The sequence below is a fragment of the Rosa chinensis genome, chromosome 6 (assembly GCF_002994745.2).
Source record: "Rosa chinensis cultivar Old Blush chromosome 6, RchiOBHm-V2, whole genome shotgun sequence".
Lineage (NCBI taxonomy): Eukaryota > Viridiplantae > Streptophyta > Magnoliopsida > Rosales > Rosaceae > Rosa > Rosa chinensis.
Window position 1 is genome coordinate 12,440,971 of NC_037093.1, and position 11,522 is coordinate 12,452,492.

At 38.6% G+C, this 11,522-nt stretch overlaps 1 protein-coding gene and 1 long non-coding RNA gene across 2 annotated transcripts; both read right to left on the bottom strand.

Moving 5' to 3' along the window:
* Positions 1–340: 340 nt before the first annotated feature.
* Positions 341–2,420, bottom strand: LOC121050133. Its single transcript, XR_005802057.1, has 4 exons — positions 1,605–2,420; positions 1,194–1,231; positions 985–1,040; positions 341–806 (listed from the first exon to the last, which is right to left on the bottom strand). It is a non-coding gene; the product is annotated as an uncharacterized LOC121050133 (long non-coding RNA).
* A 7,550-nt stretch (positions 2,421–9,970) lies between these two features.
* LOC112168758 (ethylene-responsive transcription factor ERF109) lies at positions 9,971–11,046 on the bottom strand. Its single transcript, XM_024305668.2, has one exon. The coding sequence runs from the start codon at positions 10,957–10,959 to the stop codon at positions 10,153–10,155; it is 807 nt and encodes a 268-aa protein (XP_024161436.1). The 5' UTR covers positions 10,960–11,046; the 3' UTR covers positions 9,971–10,152.
* Between the last annotated feature and the right edge of the window lie 476 nt (positions 11,047–11,522).

An 11,522-nucleotide genomic window follows, 5' to 3' on the forward strand; every position in this document is an offset into this window, starting at 1 on the left:
CAAGTCACACAACTAACACTACTAGAAATGTGCCCTATGGGACAGCCATTATTGCATGGCCATTGATGGTATTAGGGACAGATTACTGTATCTATTAGTCTTTAGATTTGATGTCTGAGACGATTTGTCCACAGATTTGATGTGTAAGCACCAATATTTTAAAATTTTTCTTTTCATGTCCGTGCCCATATGGGTTCCACAACGCAAAAACAATTGGTCCGAACCATCAGGCTCGGCACAATTCAGTCAATTCTATCCAAGCCTTGCAAAATGGAATTGTTTTCTACTTTTATAGTGACCAATTATTATAATACATAATTATGTCAACAAAATGCAAATGAAATCTCACGTGCCCAGCAATTAGAGAAACATACAAAAAGAACAAGTATATTATATTATTATAAAACCACGCATAGATGAAAGTTAAATACTTGGACAACAACTAGTAAAATTGTTCAACTATCACTATTCACTAACTTAGGAAACTATTAACACGCGATTAGATCTGGTGATCTTCAATGTCTTCCTTTCATTGTCTGTGGTTCCTCAGAGCTTTCAATCAATACACACAATAGAAGCTCCTCTCCTTGCAAGTATAATGGACTTCATATACACGACTAAAAATGCATTAAAGATGCACAATTCTTTTAAGAATAAAAAGAAACAAATAATACCTAACCAGAAGTGATCATATCAGATCCCATATGACCAGGCAGAGCCATAAAGCCATGAAGACTTGTAAAATTCATCGAAGACTTGGCCACTGATTGAATTTGATTGAAAACTTGTAAAATTCACATTGTAATCTGCAGATTGCAATAGATAGAAGAACATAGTAAAGACTAAAGATATATCAACATGCGATTTTTGATAACACCATAGAGCCATTAAGAACAATCAGAAACATGATACCTGATAAACAGGTGAAAGAAGATAAAAGGAAGAAACTGCTGTAAAGAAATGGATAGATTGCTGGCTTTCTACCTTATGTATTGCTGTAACTTCCCCCCTGCATCAAACTCAATTGTGTTCACTTAACCCTGCAAATCAACAATCATTTTCTCTGCATTAATAGAAGAATAACATGTTCCCTGTACTGTTGGTTAAAAGATTATGTCACAGCCTCACAGGTACAGAAAAAAAATAATAGAACAAAATGCAGAATAACAGATTCGAGTACTTAGATGTATTACCAGCACAGGACATTTCACCAGAGGGATTTATCAATGTTCTGCACATTACACAAAAATCAGATCTTGACACATATACAGGCATCAACATTATCTAGATAGAGTAATTCTCACCCTAAAACATTATCAATTCTCTTCCAATTATTTCCAAGACATCTGGAAATAATTATAAACCACATTGAAACATTAGCACAAGGGTTGCACATTGCTTTACTTAAATTTTTTGGTAAAAGCCACCCCCCATGCTTCTTGACCTCAAGTACCGGCATATCCATTATCCATACTGCAGGAATTGGACTAGGACTAGGACTAGATGAGTAAAGTATTGAAAAATGGATCAAGATTATTACTAAACCAATTCGTAGCTCCTTCACTCTAATTCCCACAAATTTGATTCTGCAAATTTGGACTCACCTTATCACCGGGCATTTGCTGCAGAACACAGACGACCTGAGCTCCGGCAGAATGGCCCACAAAGTGAATAGGATGATCCTCATCCCATTCAGGGTAGTGCCGGCCTTGCAATTCAACCACAACCAAAACTTGAGACTTGCTATGATATGAGGTCTATTATGAAAGCAATCTCATTTCTTGCTCTTTTATCAAACAAGAGAACATTAAAACATGAGGAAAAAGAGAACCAAACTTGGGAATGCCTATAGGCTATGCTGCGTTCTTCACCATAATCAACCTGCCCACCTTTCAAATAGTAGAACAACCCGTGAGCCCTAAACCACCAAAAACCCGTAAAAATCTGCATGTTGAGATAAACTCCAATTTTGTAACATATTTGATAGGTTGTTGCACAAGCCCCTAAGTAAGTTTAAAAATATTGCAACCTGCAACTAAATTTGAGAAGCTGAAAGCGTAAGGGAAAAAGAGGAGACGACTGTTGATGGTCGGATACGGCAGCGATTGCCAGATCCAGATTGAGAAGCTTCAAGAGAGAGTGAGACAAAGCTTTTTAATTTTGGGTGACAGGCAAAAGATGAAATGATTAGAGAGTGATTAAAAGAGGTGGGTGTGGTCGGAGTGGCCATCGAAGAGATGATCTGAAGACCGAAAATTGCAGAGTGTGAGACTGAGACTGAGAGAGAGAGAGAGAGAGAGAGAGAGAGAGAGAGAGAGAGAGAAGAAAGAACAAGACGTCTAGATAAGTCTTCTGAGACTCGGCATTTTGGAGACTTGTTTTTTTCTTTTTTTGGCAAAGAGTATTTGGGAGCCCCCGCCCCAGAAACTTTATGATTGACCGTTTGCTCCGATTATCCGAGGCAGGCCTTGGCGGAAGCCCAACTAATATCTGGGCCCCGAATCGGTTATAATTGGGAGTAGACAGACCCCGCAACGTCTCAAAGCCCACACTACCACACTGAAGTAGTTAGGTGGTAGGACCCGCATGCATCTGCAATCAAGCCTCGATGGACTTAGACACCTGTGAATTTGCCACATTTCACCAGCGTTCACATGAGCCCTACAAGACCCCGGCACTCATAAGCAACCTACCAACAAAGGATAAATTGACAACTCTGGGGTTCGAACCTTGGATGGGGGTGCCAACCAAGGCAAGAACCTTGCTTTTGCCAATCCTGCCAAATGTATTGATTTGGGTATCACTTTGGGACGGAGGTACAACTTAATTTGTGGCTGAATCAACATATTGCCCATGATGTATCCATTTGGGCTCAGTTGGAGACGGATGCCATGGCAATGTCTAAATTTTCCACATAAAAATTCAAACCCTCCCTACTGGGTGTATAAAGGCCACAGATGGGTGATCGTCCCTATTGGGGTTGTGGCTATAGGCCATATTTCTAGTAGTGCAGTGAACTATAACCCAAAACATAAAAATAAACTTTTTATTTTTTTATTAAAACTATTTTTTATGATAACTACTTTTGGTTTTAATGATGTTATCTCTGGGACAAAATATGCACTAAACTCTGGAAGTTTCTTCATATTTATATACTACTGCAGAGATTTGAATAACAATAGATTGAGTGGGCAATTCCACCTTCAATTGGTAATCTTTTGAATTTTTTCTATCTGGACCTAATTGGCAACAACCTTCAAGGCTAGGATACATCCCAGTTTATAGTGAGGCTACACCGGGTCTTGATATGTTACACAACTCGCAACATTTGTATGTCAACTCTTAGTAGTTTAGAGTTGGTTAGTCAATTTGTTTCCCATCTGATAAGTTGTTTTCTTTAAATGCAGCCATTTAGGAAACAATGCTCTCAAGCGGAATTCAACTCAACCTTTCAGCTCAAAGATGGCTCTGGTGCACTTGTAAGTTTTGTTAAATCACCTAGTTGCTATAAGGTGTTCGCTTTGCTCATTTGTATGGGGAGGTTTATATCTATATGTCACTCCTTAGTGCACATTTCTTTTTCAAAAAGTATTGCCTAGTCTGCATCTTTTTGTATGGAATACTGGATGATATATTATTGATGTGTAATTAAGTAATTGAAGCCATTTCATTTCAGAATCTCCAATTCTAAAAACAGATTATGTTTATGATCTTGAATACTTTTGTGCAGCAAGCTATTAGATAGAAATAATCTAACTGGCGAGATCCCTTCCACACTCGGACTTGTATATACTCTAGAGATAGTGTGAGTATCTCTGTTATCTCCTAAACTAGATTTATAAAAAGATTAGTTTAGGCCCATGCCTCTATAGACTTAGTTGCATCGAATATATTTTGTTGTGGTACAGGAGGCACCTTGGTTAGAATTCATTAAGTGGGCCAGTGCCTTCAGACCTTAGAGAGAGTTTTACGTATGTCAGCCGCACCACGTGGCAGTGCGGCTGACCAATCAGGAATCAACAAGGGGTATTTTGGGTATTGCACTTTTAAAAAGTAGGGACAGTTTCGGAAAAGTGAGAAAATATTCTTTCTTCTGATTGGGTTCCCCTAAAGCCACGTGGTAGGGGAATCTCCTTAACAATCTGTCAGACATGGCTATACTGAATGTTCGCATGGAATGCCAAAAAAAGTTTTAAATATCTTGTTTGAATCCAATTTAGTAATATAACCTATTGATCATTTGTTTTCAGGTACTTGTCTAAAAATCAGTTGGTTGGCCCAATACCAAACCTTACCGACATGAATCTCCTCAACTATGTGTAAGTATCAACAATATTACTTAAATTATGATTTCTATCAATTGTTTAGCAAAATACGCTAGAGTCAATATGATAGGTTATGCATTTGTTCTACATATTTTCTGTTAATTTTTAACATGTCTACAAAATCATTGTGCTAGTTAGGTAAAGGATAAAGTTGATTCTAGTTATCTGGTTTTTTTATCAATGAGATAACTTGATGAACATATGTGTTTCATTGTACTAAGTTCTATTTTGAACATGACTATATAGAATTTCATGAGACAACTAAGCATGCTGTTTAGAAGTTTAAATCTTGTGCTTTTGTTCTATACTTGTGAACAAGTATGAAATAAGGAGATAATCCTGCTTTTATCTTTGTTAGGTAATTGTGCAGTTGCTCAAATTGAAGTATTATGATTATTATGGCTTTCTACATTTCCTGGTTTGAAATCTACCATAATGAAATATATAAAGAATTGCTAGAAATAGATATGTACTTTCTTATTAATTGAGTTTCTATGTAGGATTAAAAGAATTGGCAGATTCAGTGACAAGGAAACAAGGTCTCCTCTAAATTTCTATAGAAACAAAGGGCTATTTCCTGCCACACCACATTCTCCTCTGAATTTCTGTGGATGAAGTCAAGTTGAAGTCTGATTTCACCCTTCTAGAAAGCATCCTTTTTGTGCTTCTCTGCTGGTGCATTGTCATGCACCATGTGTGGCATGTTTTGGGACAATAGATATATGTGTGTCAGCTTTTTGATGTCCCAAGTAGATGGGCATGCACTAAAATGTTTTTCTTGTTTAAAATGTTGGCTTCAATGATTGAGAAATGCACCCTTTTTGTTTTTGAAGTTTAAAGTATTGGTTAGATTACTCATTTGATGGTTTGCAATGTTTATATTTGATGAACTACTGTTCATTTGGTAAATGGACCAAATGAATGCACAATTTAATTCAGGAATGGGATGTTCAAATTATCAGACAATAGAATAGATATAATGACGACTGCCCGTTGTCTAAATGGCCAAAAATGGGAGAAACACACGTTACAATCATTCATATCACACATCGGTTTTTAACAAATCAATGTCTTCTAATTTATACTCACACAACAGAAGTGATTGAACTCAGTTGTCCTAAAAGTTAATCATACAACAGAAGCAATTAAACTCTGTTGTCCCAAAGTAAATCATACAACAGAAGCAATTGAACTCAGTTATCCCAAAAGTAAATCATACAACAGATATAGTCCAAGAATTGAAGTTTGAAGTTCAAGCAGACAACACACAAAATAAAAGTATGTTGTATGACAAGCTTAACATATAATAGCTTGAAAACAAGCTGTGTTGTCTGAAGGCAGCATCTCAATTGCTGCGTAGCTACGCCTGGCATCTGCCAAGCTATCACACAACACTTATAACACATACGCATTGCCTGTGTGTTTCTCAGACAACTGTGTTCCACCGTTGTCTGAATTTTCAATAGACAACGACTCGGTCTACAACAGTGGCACTCCAAATTACACAACAATTTTCTCCCGTCGTCTGATAAGGTTATTGGTGTAGTGATATCTAAATGCCTAGTTATCTATCTCTATTCTTCATTACATTGTCATTCATCAACTATTGATGCATTTGAGTATTGACATATTATCATTATTCATCATGACATGTTCAAGAATCGATAGATGGCGATTGAAATGGATCTTGATTATGTTATGCATAATATGAATGGATATGGAAACAATGGAAATTATGGGAAGTAGCTTATGTGTAGTTGAGTTTACATTATGGGACATTCAAGATATATGATCAGTTTGAGTTTCGGAACGACGATTCTAGGATATGTCCAAGTTTCAGGTTTGAAGACCATGAATAAACAAGATGACTAACAAAGGGGTATGTGGGATTGAATTGTAGCGGGTGTTAGATCATATATATATTCAAAACATCTAGAGTCACCTGCGGTTGGTAAAATACATGGTATGGGATGTGTAAGATCTCTTGTTTTGATATATGGACTAACAGGTAATTAAGTGGAGCTCGTTTAACATGCATCAATTTCATAATTATTTATATAACATTGTTTGATAACATAATTGTATTTCACTTAATTTGATTTAGTCAATTAACCATGATTAGAGATTCTTATCCCTACTAAGACGCTGGTTGAGCTCACCCCACCATAGGTTATTTTGCAGGTACCAAACTGATTACTTAGAAGTTTGAGATGGTGGTTGAGATTTGACTTTTTAGTTAGAGCATTGTATTTTTATTTAATCTTTCATTACATAAAAGCCGAAGAGACTTTGTGTATAGTTGTAACCTATACATTCGTTTGTAGGTTAAGGTTTTGTAATTTAAGCTTCTATTTCGATTTTCCTTCCACTTTATAGTCACTCTGGTTACATTTTATTTTTGCGTTACTTTTTCTCACATTCTAATTGTAGAAGCCTCTTATTCTCTATAATTGGGATGTGAATCACACTTCAATTTGAGGATCAAAATGATTCCCGCATCAGGGTGTGACATTCATACTTCATCTAGGAGAGTGTTGATGCACCTACTTTACACTCTTTGCTTATGGAAATATGATTAGATATTTCTGCTTTAATCTAATTAATGTTGTTTAATTCTAACCAAAAGTTGGGTTAGATAACCTTTACTGTTAGACATGTTAGACATGATAAGCTTTAAGCTTGTATTTTCTTATGGACATTTTCTTCTCACAGCTCTTCCTCTTCCTCTAAGACTATAGGACACCAAGATTTCCTCTTTTGCTTCTACTTGCTACAAATATGAGAATGCTCCTCAAGATCTCTCGCAACTTGTTCTACCACGTACCCTTGTGATTTTTTGCATCCTTGTTTAGGAGCCAACTCCTTATCCATAAACTGCTTGAAATACACTAGTTAAACTTGAGATAATTACCAACTCCATCGAAATCATTATTTAAATTAAGACCGGTCCCATAAAAATGCCCAAAAATCCGCCCAAGGAGGACAAACGCTCGGACTAGCCCAGCCCAAAGCACAAGTAATCTATGAGATTGACAATGCACCCTCCTTGAGAGCCCATAACTTAGGCCCAGCCAGTCCAAACTTAGAGTCAAACCCCCAACTCCAACTCCAAGCCCAAGTCTCCACCATCATAGTCAACACTACCATCGACCAGGGCAACACCGCTAGGATGAATTCTTCCGGCAATCGATCCCCCCAAATGATAAGGGAGCAGACAACCTGCACTTGTCACCACCTTCAATCTAATGTCTGGAGGTCGACTAATCCGCATTGAAACCTCCTCAGGCGAGGCAAGTCCCCGCTGGTTCCCAAGAACTCAAACCGCCACCGACTCTGATAGATCTGTCAAATAAACGCAGACTAGAAAACTATGCTCAAGACTCAATCCTCTGAAGAAGAGATCTCAATAGCAGGTGTCGCTAGGCACGATGGATTCCAGTCGATATGGTAGCGCCGCTATACCTACCTCTTAGAATACAATTTAATTGTTGAGTGTTCAAATAGAATAACACTGTTCATAAAGTTCCTGGGCCGGGGAGACCTACCTCCCCCCTCCCAAATAGTCTTTGCCAAAAAAAATATAACACTGTAAATGAGTTCAATTTTTTCCCTTTTTTAACTTCCATGTTCAGGAATTCTTAACTCCCCCTCTGTTCGCAAGGTTCTAAATCTCTGTGATATTTCCGATATATCCCCGATATCTCCTTTTTTCGACGGACCGATATATCTAGGGGCGTAAATATCTTATCTGTCACCGTTTCTGCGAAATTTCTCCGACATTGTCAAATATCCCCGATATATTATATATTTGCGATATATCCCGATAAAGTGAAGAAATATCTATAAAATTTGAGGTAAAAATAAAAAAAAACTCAGTAATTCTCTAAATGAAAATCTGTGTGAAGAGAGATTTCCTAAAGGCAAATTTGAGCGAGGAGAAATCCCCTCAAGGTGAATCTAGGTGAGTAGAAAATCCCCTCAAGGCGAATCTAGGTGAGGAAAAAAATCCCCTCAAGGCGAATCTAGGTGAGGAGAATTGGATAAATACCCTCAAGGCGATTTTGGGTGAGAAGTAATTCTCTAAAAGTCTAAATGCAAATCTGTGTGAGGAGAGATTTGGTACTGTGTAGTCTGTGACTATTTTTGTAACTCTGTATGTAGTTTGTAACTTTGTAGTTGAATAATAGAAAGTAGATAAAGCCATAAAGGTTCAATTATTCAAATGAGGGCATGAGGCCAAATGACATTGCAGAAGGAAGTCAAGGAACCATATATGGATGACATGATGAGAAGAGAGTGCAGAGTACGGAGTATTAAATTTTGGCTATGCATCTTGAAAAAGTGAGGAATAACGAAGCTACTGTGTAGTCTGTGTCTTAAACCTGAATTTTTTTTTTGGAAGTTGTCTCTTGTTTTAGTGGATCAACATAATTAAAAATAGAAAGTGATAAATGATATGAAGCAAACTACAGACGGTTAAATAGTTAAATGTAATTCATCTTTTTTATTGATTTTATTTTATTAAGTGCAATGTTTATAAAACTATACAATTTTGATAAAACTATGTAATTCATCCAATTTACCTGTGAAGGTAATTTTGATCATGCCACCCAAGATGAAGACCACGGAGTGAGAACAGCTGGTCATGGTGCTCAAGAGAAGACCCGATATGGGAGGAGGACTAGAGGTGCAGCTGATAATCAAAGTACCACATCTGATGTTTCTTCAATTGCCTTAAGTTTTGACTCTATCAGTTTAGGCACAGAGCGCAGTGGGATCTCAAATGAATCTCATGAAGGCAACAATTAATTTGGTTATGATGCTTATGGATATAATCAATATAGAGAAGTATATGATCAGTCATCTAGTTGGGTTCATCCTTATACCCTTATAAGGGAAACAGTCGGCAGCTCTAAAGAGATCTATAACTATCATGCTCATCATTACAATTCGCACTATATGGGTCATATGTCTTGGTCTGATTATTGCATTTTCGTAGACCAGCGAGCGGCTTTTCAACCGCCTAGAGTCTCTTTTTGGATGTAGATGAAGTTTACATTCATATGTATTTATATGTAGTTCTAAATTTCTAATAAATTGACTTTTTTCAAAAACGATATTTTCGTACACTGTATCCCCGATATATCCGATATCTCCCTTTTTCAAAGTACCGATAGATATGAAAATACCGATATTTAAAACCTTGCGCACTACTTGAACCAACTCCTAAAGCGGTATGCAAGTTTTCTTATTAGAATGATTTATTAATTTCAATGATTATCCAGTTGTATGTTGGATTAATTAAATGAACTCGATTATGGATAACCCATTACTTTAGTTCAGTTTCAGCTCACACGTTAAAATTAAAAACGTGGGAAACATGAAAGCAATTGATTAACCACTAGAAAATAAAATTAAAGCGCACACGTCGTTTCACACTCGATGCTTACAGCGATATGAAAACGATGGCCCTCTCTATAAGCGCACGTGCTGTATTACAGGATATTGTTCCCTTCTAAAAATTCAAGTCAACCGGCCAGTCAATAAGTGGTCCGCGTGGGACCTACTCACGGATTAACTCGGTAAAAAGTGCTTGAAGCCTTAAACACAATTTTATAGCGTGCGTAATTCAAAATTGGCAGCCATTGATAAGATAATCTCTTAATATTTTGTCAAATTTACATCGCAATCTTTGGCCAAATAGTAACACAATGTGATTTTCCCCTCAAAAACAGAAATTTCACATCAATGTTAATAAAAAAAAAAACCGAACAAATTAACGAGCTGATTATTTTTTCTGCCTACAATTGAATCTAATTCAGTATAATCAATAACTGTGAGCATTTCCGGCAGACCCATTCCCAGAATCCGACGAATGATCAGGTGCGTAGTCCATCGTCATCATCCACTGTTGAAACAGCTCGTCTTCCCCGATCCTTTCCCAGAACTCGCATTCCATCTCATTTGAATCCTTGCTCTTGTTCTCTTGCTTAGTATCTGTAACAACCGTCTGCTGCTTCTGGGGTTCTTGAATGGGCTGTGTGGGCGGCGTCGAAGTTTCTTGGTTCATCGACAATGAGTTATCCGGAAACGGGAAATTGAGTTTCGCTCTGGGACCGCGAAACTCAATGGCAGCCTTGTCATATGCACGGGCCGCCTCCTCGGCAGTGTGGAACGTGCCGAGCCAGACCCGAGTGGCCCTCCTCGGGTCTCGGATTTCGGCGGCCCATTTGCCCCAAGGCCGCTGCCTCACTCCCCTGTAATTCTTCTTCAGCCTCTTCTTGGGTGCCTTCTTCTTGTTGTTGCTGTTCTCCTCCTGTGCTGGCGGGAAAAAATTGCATCCAAGGCAGCCTTGAATTTTACAAACCGGACACGTCTCGGCATCAGACGCTTCGAATAGGGCGGGAGAGGAGGAGGAGGAAGCGGCGGCCGGGTAATGGTAGGAAGGGAAGAGAGAGTTGAAGTCCATGGTGGTAGTGGTGCCGGCGACGACGTTTCGCAGAGCGGAGACGATTACGGCGAGTTCTTGCTCTTGGGTGAGGCGGCGAGGCGGCGGAGGAGGAACTGGGTTTTGGGTCAACTGTTGTGGATCTCCGGCGGTGTCGAGTTTGGATCGATTGAAGGAGTTTTGCATGCTGTGGAGAAGCTCTGCTGTTGAAGGCTTCTTGTTGTTGTGGTGGGAAAAGCTTTGAATTGGAAGTGTTTGGGAGTCAGAGCGGTTTTGGGGGCGTATATATATGCTTTGGGAGTACAGCTGTCACACAGATCAAACACGCAGTAAGCATCCGCACATGGCTATTTTTTGTTGGGTTTTGAGTGGGGGCCAGGGAGTGTCAGTCAGACTGGCTCTTCGATTTAGGGAGGGGCGAGTGAGGCTCACGCGGTGGTTTGGAGGACTCCTAAAGGTTATCATACGTGGCGCTTTGGGAACGGGAGATGTTGCGCTATGGATGGGGCACCTGAAGTTTCCTGTTGTTAAAACAGAGGGAGTGAGTGACGTAATGCCGGTTTTACACTTGATTACGGGAGTGCTTGCGTCATGGTCCTGCATAGATCGTTGATGAGACAACCGCTTATCATGAAGCAATCATTCAGCCGTACTACCTTCTAGAATCTAGATTGATTTCTTCTAATTTACCCCTACCTTCTGATTAAGCTTTTTAATAATCTTTAAATAATTACAAAGAGTGTTGATTA

Coding starts and splice junctions, on each gene's coding strand:
- LOC112168758 (XM_024305668.2), bottom strand. CDS start 10,959: ATGCAAAACTCCTTCAATCGATCCAAACTCGACACCGCCGGAGATCCA.